This window comes from Pan troglodytes, chromosome 1, assembly GCF_028858775.2.
Source record: "Pan troglodytes isolate AG18354 chromosome 1, NHGRI_mPanTro3-v2.0_pri, whole genome shotgun sequence".
Classification (NCBI taxonomy): domain Eukaryota; kingdom Metazoa; phylum Chordata; class Mammalia; order Primates; family Hominidae; genus Pan; species Pan troglodytes.
The window spans coordinates 24,650,289-24,670,886 of NC_072398.2; the positions used below are offsets into that span (position 1 = coordinate 24,650,289).

A 20,598-nucleotide genomic window follows, 5' to 3' on the forward strand; every position below is an offset into this window, starting at 1 on the left:
CTCCGGAACCTGTAAGAAAAATTACTCCAGGATAAGTCATGATCTCATAATGACCAAGTGGCTTGAAATCCCACAGCATCTGGGCCAGTTCCCAGCTCCAGATGATTTCACATGATCTGGGAGACCACCTCTCCTCACCACCCCACCCCGCTCTCACATATTGCGTCCCAGTGGCTCTTCCAAATCCCTTCCCAGACCTGCCCCCTACCCAATCCTCTTGTGACATGACCACTGCAATTAGAACCCCATTGGACAAGGACTTTCAAGCTACACCCAAAGGCGTGCTGATGACATAAGACAATAACAATGAGATTCTGCTAGATATGGGATTCACTGTAGCAGAATGTGGCCTGTACCATTTCCCGATGACCACAGAGAAAGGAAGCAGGATAACCTAGGTATCTGTTCAGTGTAGAATTTAGAAGCTATTGACACAATGTGTTCTCTTCCACCCTGGTCTGCCTATACCTACTCTAAAGGCTTCCAGTTTGCAGTAGCCACAGGGAGACACAGAAGCCCGGATATGTAGCTCCTCATCCACATCCACATGCACATGTGTTCAAACAGGACCTCTCTCCCTGCGCCCCATTCGAGAGTGGGTTATCTCAGACTTATGGACAACGCGGGGCAGTGCCCTCGCAATGTGTCTCCCCTTATTTCCTGGCCTGGACCTCCCAAGTCCTATCTCCTACTCTTTGCATGCCGGGGATCTACTTAATCATTTGGCTATTTCCATAGCCACAACTCCGGAATGCAGTTACTAATTCCTTTTTCTTAAAAACGTTCACAGAACACAGTTAAATTTTTTTTAATCCAAGATACAAATGTCTCTATTATATAGGGGACCATCTGGGCTGCTACAGCTAGCTGGCTATGTTGCTATCAACTCTTTTTTTAGAGTTCATGAATCAGTTGCCAATAAGAAAAAAAAGAAGTAGTTAGTGCCAAGACTCTGCTTTCCTCCCCTGCATTTTTCCCCAGCAGGAGAGATACATCCCGGAGTCAAAATGGACCATGCGAACACAAAACCAGAAAATATACCTAAGACTGATGCTCTGGAAATGTCAGCCCACGGTTCGAGACGCTGTGGAGGTGGGAGGTGGTGTCAGCTTACTTCCCAGCCCTAGGGCCCACCAGCTAAGCTAAGTAATATTGTGTAGCCTCCACAGATCTAAGAGGTATGCACAAGAAAAGGAATAAAAGGAGGGCAAAAGAGAAAGAGGGAGAAAGAAGGGAAGATGAACAAGAGGGAAAAAGAAATGAGAGAAAAGAAAGAATGAATACCCAAGGGCTGGGAAATCCCTAATGCCAGAGACTCACCAACAACCACAGACTTCCGAACCAGCCAGACTGCCCAGAGAAGCCACTGATTAGTGGTGGGAGCTGAGTTCAAATTGGAAACCAAAACCTTGAAAGAATATGAATGGGAAAGCTGATGAATGGAGAGGAACGCTAGGTGGATTCACGGTGGCATGGCCTGCCATTCCTCCCTTGCTAGGATGAAAGGGATCCAGTGAAAAGGGAATCAGTGGGTCATTCTGTCATCCCCATGTCCTGAGCATGCACCTTTGGTTTTGTTGTTGTTGTTGTTGTTTGAGGTGGAGTCTCACTCTGTCGCCCAGGATAGAGTGCAGTGACACAATCTCAGCTCACTGCAACCAACCTCCACTTCCTGGGTTCAAGTGATTCTCCTGCCTCAGCCTCCCGAGTAGCTGGGATGACAGGCACGCACCACCACGCCCGGCTAATTTTTCTATTTTTAGTAGAGATGGGGCTTCACCATGTTGGCCAGGCTGGTCTCAATCTCTTGACCTCATGATCCGCCTGCCTCAGCCTCCCGAAGCGCTGGGATTCGGTTTTTACAGACACTGCAAAGGATCAGAAATTACAGCTCCATTCTGGCCAGACAGCATACCCCAAGGGCAGAAACCACCCACCTCACTCACCTGAAGGCAGTTTCAGGTGTTAATTACACTCACAAGCACCCACAAAAACAGAGTTGGGGGCCCTTGGCCAGAAGCCTCTGGATGGTGAGAAGCAAATGATGGTTGAATAAATGTGTGATTAATTGTTCCCACTAAGGCATTCAGCCCAAAGAGTGCTAACTGCAAATGGGCCCATAAGCATTCTCCACCTCCCACCCTTACCCCAGGAGGAAGAACAAAAGCAAATTCTATCCTCCACAAAATATATGGCCAGGTAAGTGTGGGATGTGCATTGCTATGGAATTTTTTGTTGTGGTGGTAATTGTGTACATGTGTGAGAGAGAAACTACCTTTTTACAAATCTGGTTGTTTTTTAAATCACGTTTGTGACTCAAGGCAGCTGAAAAACATTAAAAAATAAATCATCCCCCAAATTGTCTCCCAGTGAGCAAACAACCTACTTCATTTCCATGCCCCCAACAACCCCCAGCTTAGGGGCAAATATGGAAGTGTAAGACTTCAGCTCCTCTGCAGCACAGGTAAGGCCGCCTGGTCCACACTCTCTCCTCCTCAACCACAGATGTGCTAACCCTTTGCACTGATCTGAGAGCAGAAATGCAAATAAGGTTTTAATGAACAATAACAAAATTCTTGGCAAGATGCCCTTTGTGCTTAATGGCAGGTGCATTCCTCAGTTCTCGCAAAGCCAAAAACATTCACAGCCTTAAAATCATGGGAAACACCGCTACTCTCTTCCTGGTGAAATCTTCTGGAAGAAACAACTGTAATCATGAGGCAAACTCCCTGGCAAAGCCCAAGAGTTGTCTTCAATAAAATATCTGTTTAAGGACCATTTATAACTTCTCACAACTAGACCTTAATGCAAAAACTTGAATAAAGATTTTATAACTATTTTGTTCACTTGTAAGACGTGAAGTTTCTAAGAAATGTAGTAAAACAGACCAGATACTTAAGCAAATGCATGAAGTGGGTCCTGCTGTTGCTCCAGCCGAGAGAGGACAGCAGAGAGACAGCAACCATCAGGGGCCAGAGGGTCAAGAAAGAGCAGAGAGTCTGTGCAGCAAAGACTGAGGACCAAGAGTTTCTGCCTGTAATATCACAGGAGCCACAAAAAATTAAACATTAGACACTTGATCCAGCAATTCCACCTCTGAATACATACACAAGAGAGCTAGAGGCAGGGACTCAAGCCCTGGATACTCGTACACCCACATTCACAGCAGCGTTATCCACTGTAGCCAAAAGGTGGAAGCAACCCAGTGTTCGTCGACAAAGGGGTGAACAAAATGCAGTCTATCCATACAACGGAACTGTCGACAGAAAGAGTCAAACTCTGTAAAATATTTGAAGAGATTTATTCTGAGCCAAACATGAGTGCCATGGCCCATGACACAGCCCTCAGGAGATCCTGAGAACATGCACCCAAGGTGGTCAGGGTGCAACTTCGTTTTACATATTTTAGGGAGACATGAGGTTATCAATCAAATACATTTAAGATATACATTGCAGCCGGGCATGGTGGCACACGCCTGTAATCCCAGCACTTTGGGAGGCTGAGGTGGGCAGATCATGGGTTCAGGAGTTCAAGACCACCCTGGCCAACATGGTGAAACCCCATCTCTATTAAAAATACAAAAAAATTAGCCAGGCATGGTGGCATGTACCTGTAATCCCAGCTACTCAGGAGGCTGAGGCAGGAGAATTGCTTGAACCCGGGAGGCAGACGTTGCAGTGAGCCGAGATCACGCCACTGCACTCCAGCCTGGGTGACAGAGCAAGATTCTGTCTCGGGGGTGGGGGAAAGAAAAAAAACAGATATACATTGCTTCAGTCCAGAAAGTCGGGACAACTCAAAGTGGGGGTGGCAGGTGGTTGGGGGGGAGTTCCAGGTCCTGGGTAGATTTAAATTTTTTCTGATTGACAGGTAGCAGGCTTCAGAGAGAATAGACTGTAAATATTGCTTATCAGACTTAAGGTCTGTGTTGATGTTAAATGCTAGTTGGTGTTTCCTGAATTCCAAAAGGGAGGAGGGCATAATGACACATGTCCCACCTCCCTTCCCCTCATGGCCTAAACCAGCCTTTCAGGTTAACTTTTGAGTGCCCTGGCCAGGGAGGGAGCCCATTCAGATGGTTGGGCGTGGGGGGCCTTTGAGTTTTATTTTTGGTTTACAGACTCAACCTTAAAAAGGAGAGAAATGCTGACATAGGCTACAATATGATGAACCTTGAAGACATTATGCTGAGTAAAAAAAGCCAATCACAGCAGGACAAATACTGTATGATTCCACTTATATGTGGTGTCTAGAAGTAGATCAGTCTAGAGGGACAAGGTAGAATGGTGGTGGCCAGAGGCTTGGGGAGGAGAGAATGGGGAGCTACTGTTTAATGGGCACAGAGTTTCTGTTTGGGAAGGGGAAAAAGTTCTGGAGATGGATGGTGGTGATGGTTATAAAACAATGTGAATGTACTTAGTGCCATTAAGCTGTACACTTAAAAACGGTTTAAAAAAAGTAAATGTCACATACGTATTTTACAACAAATTTTTTTAAGTTAAGGGAGCCAGACTGAGCCCCAAGTAGAAACTGCAGGGTAGGGTGAGATCCCTTTTGCTCTCAGGTAGCCGGCGAATACAGAGACAGTTGAGCGAAGCGTAGAAGCAGGATAGAACTAGAGAAAATGGATAACTTGACAGGGTGGGCTAAGTCTAGATCCGGGCTAGACTATTAAACAATAGAGTCTGAACAGAAATACCCAATCTGATTCAAACTCAATTAGTGCCTATACACATTCCAGAGGCAGAGGTAAAAGAGACAGCCCCTGCCCTCCATTTGCTGACCAGCAACAGGGCCTGTATCAATCCTTCGGCTGGAGTAATCTAATCGTTCTTTCAAGACAATGGCCTCTGAGACTCAGGTGGTGATGAAAGGTTCTGTTCTCAGAGCCCGTGTCCCAAGCAGGAGTGCCAAGGCCCACGGTTGCAGTGGCAGAAAGCAGGCAGCCCCTGGAGAGAGAAGCCATTCCCTCTGACAATAGCACCCCGGGCCCCTGAGCCTCATTATCAGACTGACTCGTGGGTCCGAGATGGCAGCGCATTGACTCCCCTTCCAGAGTCACAGAGCAGACTGCAGGAGCGGGCCTCAGTCCCCACGGGTCTGCTAGTGTACACAGGACCCACTGCACACTGCCAGACATACCATCCTAGCCAGACGTGGCTCCTGCAGCCAGCCACCACTGTCCCCAAAGTCGCAGGCTCCCTCTTTTCTTCAAAAGAATGAGACCCACAGGCCAGGTGCGGTGGCTCACGCCTGTAATCCCAGCACTTTGGGAGACCGAGGCGGGAGGATCACGAGGTCAGAAGTTCGAGACCAGCCTGAACAACATGGTGAAACCCCGTCTCTACTAAAAATACAAAAATTAGCTGGGTGTGGTGGCACGTGCCTGTAATCCCAGCTATTCAGGAGGCTGAGGCAGGAGAATTGCTTGAACCCGGGGGCAGAGGTTGCAGTGAGCCGAGATCGCACCACTGCACTCCAGCCTGGGTGACAGAGCCAGACCTCGTCTCAAAACAAAACAAAAAAAAGAATGAGACCCACAAGCTTCTGGGTTCATAAGCCAGAATGAGGCTACCAAAGAGGTGACTTTTTTCTGCTTTCATGGTCAGTCTGAGAGCCACCATCAGTCATGCGCTCAACACGTGTCCACCATGTCCTCCTAAGTCCCGTGAACACATATATTGGACACCAAGGGCCCTGTTCTCCATCCACCCCTGCTTCACTTAGAAAGTCCAGGCACAGGCACACAGAAGTGTGTAAGAACACAGGTTTGTACCTGGAGAAGAACAAACAACCCACACAAGTTTGCCAGGTTGTAGGAGCCTGTGGTAGGTTGGAGTGAGCAGAGTTGCTGATGATGAGACCCAGGCTCGTCAGTGACAGCACATGGAAAACTTAGATCCAAGAGGCAAGAAGGCTCTGCTTGTAGAAAGAATAAATAGACATATCTATGGTGCAATAAAGTCTACCTGTGGGGTTGGGGCTGTGAGATGGGGAGTTGTGGGAGACCGGCTGGAGAGGTAGGTCAATGCTATGTTGTAATAGGCTTCCAACCCCAAATTGAGCGGTTTGGACGTTATCCTACAGGCTAACGTAGGACGTTATCCTACAGGTTTATGTCGATCCCATGAGACCTCAAGATTAGTCTTCAATCCCCATGCCCTAGAGCAGGGATCATCTTAACCAAGATTCTCAAGTCTTTTAATGCCTAGGACACTGTGCACACAGAAATGGTGGTGGCCCCATTACAGTCTATCAGCCTAATCTTTAGATATATTTTTTAGTTTTTTGTTTGGGCTTTATTTTAGCATATGCAAGAATGTCCCTGTTTGCTTCTCTTTCTATGCCAAATTAAAAATATTTGTGAGTCTGATCATTATGCCCTGGATTTGTATTCAGAAACCAGTTCAGGATCTAGCTGTGCATTTAGAGTTTTCAGTGACCAGTTTGTGGGAGTTAAGCAGATTCCAAGTGTCATTAAGAAATGCAGGCAACCCTCAGCTAACCCTGTTAAGATGCAGACACTCTGGCTATGATGATCCCAAACAGCAACCACTTCCAAACCTGCAGATCTGAGTTGGTTACTCATGCAAATGACCTCACTATTTGTAGCAGAGCTCATTTAATGCTTCTTCTCTAGATTAAAACAGTTCAGCTTATTTTTCTAAAGACCCTCCAGGTCCTAGAAGAAGAAGCAACTCAGAAGCAATGTGAATGGCAAGGATTTCAGCCTGGAATTTAATATCTGCCTTATCTAACCCACAAGGGGACTATCTACACCTAGTTGTCAAAGGATGGAAGAAAGGTGTATTTCACAATCTATGATTTAAAAAAAAAATGGGTACCACAAGATAGCAGTGGGATCGCTATCTTGAAGCACGAAATCAACATACGTGATGTTGGAGAGACTAGCGTGCAGCCCCCTGCATCAGCCTCGACATCATCCTCTGCTTTTGGGCATACACATGGGTTGCTGGGCTACAGTCACCATCTGACAGCCCTTTCCTGTCACAGCTCGTCTTCTTTGGTGTCTGTTGTTCACAACCTCTCCCCAGCAGTGCCCTCCTCCACACCTTCAACCACCCTGATCTATCCCATCCACCATCTCCCCTCCACTTAATTCTGGATTGAAGCTCAGTTAGCCTCCCTTACACAGAGAGAGCCACCAAGTCTAGGATTCCATGGGCCTTCAGCAGAGCCCAAAAATGTGCTTTTTTTCTTTTGAGACAGAGTCTCGCTCTGTCGCCCAGGCTGGAGTGCAGTGGCGCCATCTCAGCTCACTGCCAGCTCTGTCTCCTGGGTTCACACCATTCCCCTGCCTCAGCATCCCGAGTAACTGGGACTACAGGCGCCCACCACCACGCCTGGCTAATTTTTATTTTATTTTATTTTTAGGAGAGATGGGGTTTCACCATGTTAGCCAGGATGATCTCCATCTCCTGACCTCATGATCCGCCCGCCTAGGCCTCCCAAAGTGCTGGGATTACAGGCGTGAGCCACCACGCCCGGACAAAAATGTGCATTTTTAGTAAGCATCCAGATGATTGTCATGACCAGGTAAGTCTGGGAAAGTATTCATTGAGGAGGAGTCTATCAAGCTTAAGCTGGCTGTAATAAATTATCCAGATCCTTATTTATTGGCAATCACTGAGTTCCCACCATACTGCCCCATGCTGGACACTGAGGCCACAAGTGAGGGCAACAGTTTCTGCCCTCCAGAAGCTTATAGTCCAAGCACAGAGACAAATACAACAGTGGGACTCAGACCCGGGGACAGGTGCAGAGGACAAGTGGACTCAGATCGCCAGGGAGAATGCGGCTTCCTAGAGGACAAAGGCTGCAGCAGAGCCAGTCGGGTGAAGAATGAAGTGGGGAACAGCATTCCAGGGAGACAGAACAGCCCATTTGGGAATTGCAAGAAGGTGAGGATATCTGGAACACAGAAAATGCAAAATGTGGCTAAACAGTTAACCGGGACCTGGTCCTCCCAGCCCTCTAAACTTTGAAAGCGAGAGAAACCAGAAAAAGCTTTAGTCTGGGAATAACATGGAAGGATCCTTTCAGGTATTAGATCACTCTTGGTAGCCATGAGTGGGGTGGTTTAGTCCAGGGGAGATGATAACCAAGGAGGCCAGCTTGGAAGGGACCACGATGCTCTGAGAAACAGCAAATGGGGGCCTGAACCAAGGCAGGGATGGGAAGCATGGAAGGGAGGGGACAGACATGGCTGGTGACTACAGAAGGAGCAGATGGGGTACAGAGGGTCTCTGGGTGAAGACTAAACCCACTGGGGCTGTGAGGAGTGAGGAGGGCATGAAGACAAGCTCGGCTGGGATCCAACTGTGGGGCATGGGGCAGGTGGCCCCATGGACACACAGGTCAGTGTCGGGGGACAGGTCTGGGAGGCCAGGAAACTACCAACATGGAGAGGAAGGTACAGAAAGAAGAACCCACAGGTGAGATGGAGGAGAAACAGGGCCCCAGAAAAACAACATTTGAAAGCAGTTGCAAAGAAGACACGGACAGCAGTCTCAAAGCCACGGAGAGGCCAAGATAAGCACTAAATGGTGCCCAGAGATTGCCACAGACCACTGATGTCCTCATCAAGTGCTGAGCTGAGAAGGGGCGGGGGCACAAGTCAGGTGGCCAGAAAGGAAACAAGTGTCTTTGGAAAAGAGATAAGATACACAAATAGCAAAATGCTGACACTTGCCAATTCTGAGTGGTGGATGCAGAGGGCTTTGTTTTATTAGTCTCCGTGGTTTCTGAGTGTCTGATGTCAGAATCCAAAGAGGTGACAGCAGGCAGGATGTGGTGAGACAAAACCACTCTGCAAGGGAAGAGAGGTTGAGCAGCATTTAGAGGGCCTGGGGACCAAAGGCTTGTCTGCAGCTCAGAGGCACCACAGCCTTTGAATCTGCCAGGGGGTGGGGACGGGTGGACCTGCGAAGGGCAGTGGCTGAAGACACAGACAGGTGGGGAAAAGTGATGGAGCAATGTCCACAGATAACTAGGAGGGGAGGAAGTGGCCTCAGATGAGGGAAAGACTCTGCTGCTTCTGAGTCTGAGAAGGAAAAATAAACCATTAATCGGAATTCTGGGGAGGGGCAGGATCCTGAGGCATCCCTGTCTGATCATCTCTATCTTCTCCAGGAGCTGGAGTTAAAGTCATCTGCTCAGAGGCAGTCAGGGGTGGGGGACAGTTTTGGGAGCTTCAGGGGGCTCTGAGAAAACGACAACAATCTACAACAGTGTTGTGGAAGCTGAAGGAACTGACTCACATCCAGCTGATGAGTTAGAAGGCAATACTGAGGCCAGCTAAGGTCAAACCGTGCATCCGCCTGGGACCCAGCAGCTCCCGGGTACCTGGGGTGAGAGAAGAGAGGGAAGAGAGTGGATTCCTGGGAGACTGAGGCATCCACTACAGGAGCGACAGGGAACAGAGGACGCAGCAGTGGAGAGCAGCAGCAGGAGCTAAGTGGTGGATGATGAGGGGTAATGACACAGAGGAGGAAGTAAATCCTAGAGGAGCGATGCATTGAGAGAAGAAGGAAAAGCCACAGTCAAAGGAGGGCCAAGAGCCCCTGGGGCAGCAGAGTGCGGGAGTAGAGAACAGGGAGCTCACTGCAGAGGCAGGTCCAGGGCAGGTCAGGGGGCTCAGGGACCACAAAGATGGAAGTGGTCACTAGAGGGGAGGTCAGATAACCAACAGCACCCAGCACCTTGCAGGACAGCAAGGACAGGACAGTGACCAGGAGCCAAGTCCTCAGTGGTGCCCAGTGGAGGGGCCCATGGGAGTGAGTCAGATGATGGTGGCAAAGGCACCATCCAGATAGCACAGCTACTGAAGAATAAGGCCCCAGAGGAACCTGTTTGCAGACTTACTGGGAGAGAGGTCCACAGCAGAAAACAAGTCCAGAGGGCAAAGCGCAGAGCCATGTGGATATACAGAAGGGAAAAGCACCAGGTAGCCAGAGGGGCTAGAGTGAGGCAAGGGCCTGGGCACAGCTTCAGGGCCAGTATAGGCAAGAGCTCCAATTGCCTGGCAAGAGCCTCACAACATTCACTGCCTTTAATGTTTGTTCAGTAACTCAAAAGTCAAAGACAAGTTACTTTAGTGTCACTAACATCCAACCCCAGTGAGGCCTTGAAACCTCACCAAACAGTTGGGATTGGGGCTGGTTCCTGATTGTTTTAGGTGACCTGTGAATTCTGCACACTTCTCTTCTCTCCTCTCTAACATGACTGCAGTGGAAATACAATGATGACGTAAGCTTTCTTTTTCAGGGAGAGTTATTGCAATGCAAACAAGGATAAAGCGGCAAGCAACGCAAACAATGATAAGGTGCCATGCATCAATCCAGACATTACATTTTCCAGAAGGTGTTCTCTCCAGGGATAGCCAGTGCTTCTCCCCAATCCGCTCCTCTGAAAGAGAACCAGCTCCACTATCATCAAGAAGGGCCCTATACCCCATGGCAATGGCCAGTCTTCTTTGCAATAATTAGCTTCCAAAGTTTCAAAGTGCCAAGGCATGGGGGAAAATGCATATTGTCCAAACTACCCAGAAAGTAGTCCTTAAGAAGCAGCCAGAAGCCAAATCAGAAACGAGTTACCGTTAGTCTGTTCTCCCACTGCTAATAAAGACATACCTGAGACTGGGTAATTTACAAAGAAAAGAAGTTTAATGGACTCACAGTTCAGCATGGCTGTGAGGAGGCCTCACGATCATGGCAGAAGGTGAAGGAGGAGCAAAGGCATGTCTTACATGGCGGCAAGCAAGAGAGCATGTGCAGGAGAACTGCCCTTTATAAAACCATCAGATCTCATGAGACTTATTCACTATCATGAGAACAGCACAAAAAAAACCCTATCCCCCATGATTCAATTACCTCCCACCAGATCCTTCCCACAACACGTGGAGATTATGAGAGCTACAATTCAAGATGAGATTTGGGTGTGAACATAGCCAAAACATATCACTATGTCAACTGGAAATGCGTCAAGCCAGAAGGAAACAAGAATTTGTCCTACGAGTATTTATACCAAACACTCTCTATGTGTCAGGCACTGTTCTGGGCTCTGGAGAAACAATGGTAAAGTAGAAAACGTCCCTGCTCTCATGGAGCTTCCTTCCACTTCAGCTGTGGGGCAATGGACAGTGACGGAGGGAGGAGATAAAAGGGGGATGGAGCAGGCTGGAGCTGCGGACATCCCACCTGAAAGTGAGATGCCAGAACGGACAGGGGCATCACAAGTAGAACAGAAAGTGGAGACCAAGTAAGACCTGGCAGTGAGTGCAGTACCCTCATCTGAGTAGGCCAAGGCAGGGTCATAAAAAAACAGGCTATTTATTGTCAACCCCAAGCATCCTACCATTTCACGTAAACCCATTTTTTGTTTCCAGGTGGGTACTGTGAGAAACTGAGATGTTTACTAGACTTCCAGAGGCTGAGCCTGTGACAAGGTGGAACTGGCAAAACGCTCCACCATGAAGACATCTTCTCTAACAAAACTGCCTCTCGGCACATATGTATGTCATCCCTGTCCAGGGCCATTTAAACCCTCAAACAGCAAATGCTGCTGTGAATCCAAAGAAATTTCAAGGTGAGATGGTGCATCAGATCTTTCTAGGGAATTTTATTGGGAATTAATTTTATTTGTAAATTGTCAAAACTCATAGTGACTCCAAATATAAAAACTTCAAAAGCTAAAAACCTGAAATTCAGTACTGAATCTTTGATCTTTTCAAAGAATAGCTTCATCTGTGTTTATATAAATGAGACACACTGCAAACAGGCTTAACCGAGCCGGAGCAGAGAAGGCTCTTGTGAGTAAACACCATTCATTTTATACTGGCTGGAAATACACATCACTTCACATCAAAAACCCTTTAGAACGCTTTTTTTTCCTTCTAAACGTCCACATGCAATTTTTTTTCTTAGAAATGGGGTCTCACTATGTTGCCTAGGCTGGTCTCAAACTCCTAGGCTCAAGTGATCCTCCTGCCTCAACCTCCCAAAGTGCTGGGATTATAAGCATGAGCCACTGAGCCCGGCCATATGCTACACAAGAGATAATCTTTTCTGGATAAGATTACTGATGATTTTATTTAATTACAAATCATTGTATTTTCAAAATTTTGGACAAGGAACCTGTATCATTTTATAAGCAGAAGTCTAATTTAAATAAATAGAATTTTCCTCTTTTAAAAAAGGATATATAGCATGTCTTGAGTCTGGTTGCTGTTGCTATTGTAACCCCAATCAGAAATTCCAACTCTAAAATTTCATTTATACAGAGAAAGGTAATCCTTTGGATATAAATTATTATCTAAGTTATGAATCCAAAAATAGTGACTACAGTTAGAGAAAGGGCTTAGGCTTAAGAATCTCACAGACCTAGCTCAAGTCCATGCATATCAGCTCCAATACATATCAGCTGTGCAACCTTAGGCAACCTTGTAATCTCTCTGATCCAGTTTCCTCATCTGCGAAATGTCCGTTATGAGGACTAAAGGGCTGCCTGGGCAGTAAGAGGCCAGGTGCCTGAGGGTATGCAAAGCCACAGAAAAAACCTAGTTTTCTTCTGCTTCTTCCAAATGTGATAAATGTACTCAGAGATAGTAGCTGATATAAAATAAATGGGTAACTTGAAATATTTTCAACTGAAAACAAATGCAGATAAATTTTCAAAGTAAAAAACAAGACTTGAAAGAAAGGCTGGCCACATCCATCCTTGCTCCCAGACATCCAGTGGGAAAAAAGGGGAGGAAAACGATTGGACTGAGAGATCCTCTGTAAAGTACTTCAAACTTGTCCTACAGCAGACACCCAATACATAGTAGCTACCATCATTACCCCTAAGTAGGTACGTACAATTCAATAAGAAAAGCACGCCATCTTCATATCTTACAGCCTAGGCATGGCAGCGTGGCAGGCATTTTAACCGCTATATGTTGTTAAGCGCCCAATTCATTTTTTGGGGTACTGATATATATCATACAATCAATATGCCTTGTCCGATCAAGAAGTACGTAAGTAATATAAGAAGCTGGAAAGAAGGCAAACAGTCTAACATAAAACCAAGTCTCCTCAATTTTGGTTGAAATAATTACTACCATGTAACTAACACCCAGACATACAAACCGTGCCCTGAAATCAGGGTGTCTCTGGTTTCCCAGTTCAATGTTCAGGAACCAAATCAGTGTGATGGGGTTTGAGTTGTTTGATTTGGAGAGAGGGAAAGGGATAGAGAAGGAAAAGACTAGGAAAGGAGGGACTGAGACTATGAAATTATTACCGTAATTTGAAATCAAAACGCACAAATTCTTTTCATTATTAGAAACAAGAATCTTGCCACTTCCACGAGGAATCTGGATAAAACCTGAGTTGGGATTTGACTGCATTTCAGCCACCCCTCGATAAGGGGGTGAGCATTGAGAAGCTGGAGGACAGAGCCAGTGCTGGATGAGGGAACACCTGATTTTCATTCAAATGTCAACCCGCTGCACAAACCACTCAATTAAGCTGTTCTTGAATTATTAATCATCTTTCCCTGAATGAGAGAAAATGATTCTTTCTGGTTACTTGCTCTGCTTCAGGGACCAATTCAGAGAACTCCAAGCCAGACTCTAGTTTGAGGGAGCTCTCTGGTAACTGACACCCTCTGGCCAAGGCAAAAACAGAAAACAGCAAATGAAGTATTGCAGAAGAAAAGGGAGCAGTTGGCCTTCTAGAATCCAAGTAACTCCCCATATCCAAAGAAGCTGAGAAAGTTCCTTTAAAGCACATTAGCAGAGGTTTGCTGCACTGCTTGGGCATGATCTAATCTGTATTCCTTTCTATTCTAAATCAGGTAAGTTTCCTTTTCCCTTAAGAACTGTCAACAACTTCAAGCCTCAATTTTCTACCATAGATTAGACCCAGCCTTGCAGAGCAGAGAAGGGAGGGTTTAAAATCCCATTACTTCTAAATAGCGGAATTGTTTTAATCATCCCCCAAATATCTATGTTTGGATTCCCTGTCACCCCCAGATTCCTAAGTCTACTGATGCACGGATTTACACAATCTGAGAAATGGGGGAAAGCTTAGCGATTATCCAGGTCAATTTTCTCACTTTAGAGATGTGGAAGGAAGCCAGCAAGGGTCTTTCCTAAGGTTACATGATCGGAAGCCACCTTCCTCCCCGAGTTTCCCCTCTCCTCTCTGTCAGAGCCCTGTAGCAGGAGCTGCTCTAGCTGCTTAGTTCTATTTTAAGACAAACTCTCACTCTGCAAACCACTTATAGAAAACAAGGGCATCTCACCCACCCTGCAATTTTCTCCACGTCTTCATTTTGGGTCATCCCCACTGTATGAGAGTCTGTGATGCTCACCAGAACCATGCCTCCAGGAATTCGTCTCAGGGTCCTTCTCTGTCACCTAGACGCTGGGCAGGGCAAGGCTGTTAAAGATGGGAAATTATGCACTGGGGTGCTCCTTCTAAACATTTGGCCTTGGCCATTCTTCCCACCAGCCCTCTGAGGGTGAGGATAGGGGGCTTAAACAACCTCAGAGAAGGAAGCCTTGAGAGTTGCATGCACTCGCTAAATGTTGCACAGTCTTTGAGAGGACCGGCGTACGCACTCCTGCGCTCTCTCTCAGTACTTCTCTTCCCCTATTCAGAAGCTTGCGCTCCTCTATTCCCACCCACACCTAAAGAACTGGGATCCACGGCTGCCCTCCACCTGGCGTAGCCCCGGGAAGGGTGACAGGAAGCTTGTGCGGGCTGGGGACGCTGGGGGCCTAGCGGAGGTTCGCCACCTGCAGGGGGTCTTCAGGAGTCGGACTTCAGACGCCAAGAGGGCAGATGGAGGACACCGTCGTCGCTCTCCACGGTCTCTCTTCGTGACTTTCCTCCATGGCCTTAATGATGCCTGCCCTTCCCAGTCTCCCTCGCCTCCTTGCTCTTCTCCTTCTCGCCTTTCCCCCACCGCCTTCCACTTCGACCCCCATCGCCTGGTCTCCTTCCTCTCCGTGGGCTCGGCTTCTCCCTACCTCTTACAAGGCGCTCCCGTCGTGTTTCCACTTTGTCTCCAATTATATCTAAATGCAACCCACCACAGATGCTGACATTTTAAATGTTTAGTTATTATAGCTACTTGACTAATTGCCGGGACCGACGGCGGCGCTTCTCCTTCGCCTCCCGCCGGCAGGAGAGGACGGGGCGGGAGAGGAAGGGGTTAGTTGTGGTTGTAGCCGCCACTCCCCGGCGCCCGGGACCCGGGACGCCCAGTCGGGCCCTGCAGAGGGTGTCCTACCTGGGCACCAGCGGCCCCTCGCCTCCAGCCAGGGCACCGAAGGCGCGCCCGGCGGGATGCAGCGAACTGCCTCCTGCCCCGGGAAGAGTGGAGCGGCAGAAGGTCCAACCTTCCGGTTCGCCCACGCCCGCAAGGTGGAAAAAGTGGGGTGAAATCGGGGAAATTTAGCGAAATTGGGGCGAAAGAAGAGAGACCAAAGCGTGTTACTCACGTGCCAGATGGCGAAGAAGATGAGCGCAGCGCACAGCACCAGAGACAGCATGTAGCAGAACGCAGCGAAAGTGAAGGCCATGGCCGGCGGACCCCAATCCCACCACACACGCCAAGAAGCCCCTAGGATAGCCCGATGCCTCCCTAGAGGACCGCACTCCCTCAAAGGAGCCGCGTCTGCACGCTCCTCTCCAGGCTAGTGCCCAGGAGGGCGCACAGCTAGCGGAGCGACTCGAGGGTCAGCGAATAAGCGCTGGATTCCCGCAGGCTCCGGCGACCCCAGACCCCGCCCTCCGGCGAAGACAGGAAAACGTGTGTCGAGAGTCGCTGGAGGGAACCGTCCGCAAATCGAAGAAGAAACCAAATCAGCAGCGAACACCTGCAAATTAGTGCCAAGCTGTGAGCCCCTCGAGACCAACACGACAAGCGATGCGACGACTCCACGGAGGACCGAGGGAGGAGGTCCCGTTAGCCCCAGGAAGAGCTCTCTGCTTTTCTCCACTAAACCGCTGAGGAGAGACGAGCGCTCCGCTCCGGACCCTCCCGCGCCACCGGGGCGCAAACGGATAGTGTCCAGCGAGGTGCCCGAGCGGCCTCCGAGCTCCTCCCAAATCCCAGAGCCGGCAGCGCTGTTTCCCGAGAGAAGGAGTCTTTAGGTAGCCGGGAGGAGGTAGGTCCCGTTGGTCCTGCGCCCCAGACGCGGCTTCCAGCGCAGCCGTGCGCTCCGAGGCGCGCCCGTCCCCAACCGTGACTCCGGCCAGCCGGCCTCCGCAACCCAAGTGTCCCGGAAACCGGGGGTCGGACCGGGGCGAGCACTGGCTCCACCCAACGGCCCAACTCCAGCCCGGGTGGCTGCAGCAGTGGGTTTCAGGCCAAACGCTGTAGCTCGCTCCACCTGCTGCTGCCGCTGCCGCCGCCGCCGCCGCCGCCTTTGCCACTGCGAGAACTGTAGCGGTGCGACCCGGGATTCCCTCCTCTGGCGCCCCACCCTCGACTCCTGTTCCGCTGAGCGCGCCCTCCCCGGCGGGCGGAGACTGCAGCGCCGGGGGCTGAGGAAAGGTGGGTGGCGAAGCGCCGCCGGGCGCTTGGTGGCCGCTGCCGCCGCCACTGCAGCTGTGCACGCCCGCCTCTCGGAGGAAACTTGAAGCCAGCAGTACAGGCAGGGCTGGAGGCCGAGCGGAGGTGGGGCGGGACCGGTTGGAGCAGGGACTCTTTAAACACGTGCGTCTGGAGGAGGTGGGAAGCTGCGGAAGGGTATGGTGTGTGCCTCGCGCCTAAACGCGGCAGCCGCCCCTCCCGGTTCTTGCAGTTTCGCCTATCGAAGTGGGAAGTGTGGGGACTTGGGGCGTTGCCTAGTGTTGGTTGGGGATACAGTGCAAGCCTTGGATCCCAAAGCTGCTTGGATGGATTTTACCAAACTGTAGCATACTCAGTGCTTAGGACTGCGTTTACTGCTCTGCTCCCAGACCCTGCAAAATTCTCCATTAACGTCCTTCCGTTGCATCCTCTACCCTCCCCAGCCATCCGACCTTGGGACTAGGGAAACGTGGACTTGGTGGGCTATTCTGCGCTGAAGAGGCAGCAACGAGGGCTCGGTGGTATTGGTGTTGGTCCTAGTGGAATTGTCAAGAGGATGCTTTTGGAGGTAGACCGTTTTCTAGCTGCAAGTTACCTAACCTCTTTAATCCTTAGTTTCCTTATCAGAAAAACATAAATAAGAGTAGAGTCAAGCCATTTCAAAGGATTAAAAGGGAACATAAGTAAATAACCTAGCACTTGGTATACATTCAATAAGTGGTAGGGATTATTAATTGCACCCTTTCCCCCAGTGGCCCAGCATCTTGGAAGTTCACCATGCTTTGCAGGAGATTCCTGACGCTGCAGTGAAAGAGGTCCAATCATTCCAGATAGAACTTCAGTTTCAGACAAGTCATCAAATCCAGAAAGCAAGGAAAAATACCCTGAAAGACGACTGGCAAATCTCGGTGAAAGAGTAGACGCACCTCATGGATTGGAGTGAATCTTAGAGCACCTGGTACCTTGCACACGGTGGGAACTAGATAAATAACTATTGCTTGATTCTGACTCTGGTGTGCTAGTTTTCCTGTTCACAGATGTGATTCCAATGCCTTGAGAGCTGGAAGGGATGAATTCCAGCAAGATAGAGATACAGCTTTCTAGTGACAGAACTGGAATCCTGTCTGCGGACTCCTAATCCTGGGCTCTTTCTACTATGCCCCAACATTCCTGCAGCTATTTGGCCACATCTTTTACTTATTTATTTATTTATTTATTTATTTGACGGAGTCTCACTTTGTCGCCAGGCTGGAGTGCAGTGGCGTGATCTCGGCTCACTGCAACCTCCACCTCCCTGGTTCAAGCGATTCTCCTGCCTTAGCCTCCCGAGTAGCTGGGACTACAGGCGCGCACCACCACGCCCAGCTAATCTTTGTATTTTTAGTAAAGACGGGGTTTCACCATGTTGGCCAAGATGGTCTCGATCTCTTGACCTCGTGATCTACCCACCTCGGCCTCCCAAAGTGCTGGGATTACAGGCGTGAGCCACCGCTCCAGGCCCTTCAATTTATTTTATTTTATTTTTTTGAAGACAGTCTTGCTGTGTTGCCCAGGCTGGAGTGCAGTGGTGCTATCATAGCTCACTGCAGCCTCAAACTCCTTGCTAGGACTACAGGCATGCACCACCACACCCAGATAATTTTTGTTTTGTTTTGTTTGCAGACATAGGTCTCAATATATGGCCAGGCTGGTCCCAAACTCCTGGCCTCAAGCAGTCTTCCAGCCTTGGCCTCCCAAAGCGCTGGGATTATAGGTGTGCACCACAGTGCCTGGCCTCATATCTCCCTCCAGTTTAGAAACTAGATGCCTTTCAGTGAGAAGTGGAGAAATTAGAGCAAATCCAGAGGCTGATGACCAGAGCAATGAACCGATCTACATTTTATTGCCTCTGGGTCAGGACCGGCTACATACTTCAGAGGGCCAAGTGCAAAATGAAAATGTGGGACTTTGTATTAGGCCGTTCTTGCATTGCTATAAAGAAATACCTGGCCAGGCATGGTGGTTTACGCCTGTAATCCCAGTACTTGGGGAGGTCGAGGTGGGCAGATCACCTGAGCTTAGGTATTTGAGACCAGCCTGGACAACATGGCAGAAACCCCATCTCTACAAAAAATACAAAAATTAGCCGGGTGTGGTGGCATGCACCTGTAGTCCCAGCTTCTTGCAGGGCTAAGGTGAGAGTGTTGCTTGAGCCCAGGAGGTCAAGGGTGCAGTGAGCTGTGTTCATACCACTGCACTCCAGCCTAGGCAATAGAGCCAGACCCTGTCTCAAAAAAAAAAAAACAAAAACCTGAGGCTGGGTACTTTATAAAGAAAACAGGTTCAATTGGCTCACCGTTCTGCAGGCTGTACAAGCATGGCACCAGCATTTGCTCGGCTTCAGGGGAGGCCTCAGGGTTGCTTTTATTCATGGTAGAAGGTGAAGCAGGAGCAGGCATGTCACATGGCAAAAGCAAGAGCAAGAGAGGGTTGTGGAGAAGTGCCACACACATGTAAATAACCAGATCTTGCGAGAACACTCTCTTTATTGCGAGGACAGCACCAAGCCATGAGGGATCCACCCCCATGACCCAGACACCTCCCACCAGGCCCCACCTCCAACACTGGGGATGACATTTCAACATGAGATTTGGGCAGGGACAAATAACCCAAACTATATCAAGCTTCTTGATTAAAAATTAATAATTTCAAGGCAGCAACAGCAGAACATTAAGCCAAGCGTGAGGCCCTTCTGAGCACAAGACCCTGGACAGCTGTAGAAGTTGAATGCCTACGAATCTAGCCCTGCTCTGGGTTATACCCTATGTTGCTTTCTCTTTTACAGAAGTATTTCTTCCAGTATAAATTGTCATTAAGGAAAATTTGGAGGTCAGGCACTGTGGCTCATGCCTGTAATCTCAGCACTTTGGGAGGCTGAGGCGGGTGGATCACTTGAGGTCAGGAGTTCGCGATCATCTTGGGCAAAATAATTAAGACCCGGTCTCTACAAAAATGAAAATAAAATTAGCCAGGCATGGTGGTGCACACCTGTAGTCTCAGCTACTCAGGAGGCTGAGGCCAGAGGATTGCTTGAGCCCAAGAGGTCAAGGCACAGTGAGCTGTGATCATGCCACTGCACCCCACCTCGGGTGACAAAGCGAGATCCTGTCTCAAAAATATAAAATAATTTGGAAAATATAAAAATGAAAAAGATGAACACCACAGTTTGCTGCTCTCAGATACCACCAACACAATCCTGGTGTATTTCTTTCTAGCTGTTTTTTTGCTTTTTATTTTATATAGATCATTTCTTTTCATTGTAGTAATTGTACTGTATAAAATTTCGTGACACCAAAATTCTGAGTCCCTTTGGGACCTCTCTGATCTTTTGTTTCTGCTGGTTCTTGTTTACGGAGTCCTCGCTTCTTATCCATCTAGTAGATTTTTACTGTGCCAAACTTGTTTTGAAAAGTTTTCTTACAGTCATTTGAGGCCTAAAATTATGTTATCTTTCTCCAGGGAGGATTTTCAACTTCTTTTGCCAGGTATCTAGGGGAACCTAGTGCTCCAGGATTACCTTAATCCAAATTCAGCATTTGAGATTTTCCAGGATGACCAAGATAACTGTGGTCTGTGTGAGGGCTGCTTTATTTCTGGTTCAGCCTTACTCACATGGAGCTGTCCTTCTGGATCCCAAGTCAAAACACAGGGCTTATCAAGTCCCAACCCTTGATGGTCCTTGGACTCTGACTTTTGCCCCTAGCGCCACAGAGTACTAAAGGCATAGCTCAGTCTCCTCCTCAAGATTAAGAAATGCCCCTAAAAGCATACCTCAGCCACCTCCTCAAGATTAAGAAATGCCCCTAGAAAAAAAAACTGGCCCCAAGAGCTAAACCAACCCCTCTAGATTCTGAATCACTCTCAGCTTTTGACCCCAGTAATTCCGTACTCTCTTATTAGGTCTTTGATGCTTTCAAGAAGATGTTACTGTATTTCATTCAGCTTTATAAGTTGTGCTCAGTGGGAGAACCG

General features: G+C 48.6%; 1 protein-coding gene across 2 annotated transcripts in view; it reads right to left on the reverse strand.

Annotated features, from left to right (window-relative positions):
* Window positions 1-17,277, reverse strand: part of CNIH3 (cornichon family AMPA receptor auxiliary protein 3) — a 124,808-nt gene extending 107,531 nt beyond the window's left edge. Inside the window, exons 1-2 of one of the 2 annotated variants that reach the window (XM_063809806.1) lie at window positions 15,512-16,655; window positions 14,377-14,444 (exon numbers count right to left, since the gene is read on the reverse strand). In XM_063809806.1, coding sequence (XP_063665876.1) covers window positions 14,377-14,385 — 9 coding nt within the window. In that variant the 5' untranslated portion in view covers window positions 14,386-14,444; window positions 15,512-16,655. Of the gene's footprint in view, window positions 1-14,376; window positions 14,445-15,511 lie in introns of both variants that reach the window. The other variant, XM_514230.8, reaches the window with a different exon arrangement.
* Between the last annotated feature and the right edge of the window lie 3,321 nt (window positions 17,278-20,598).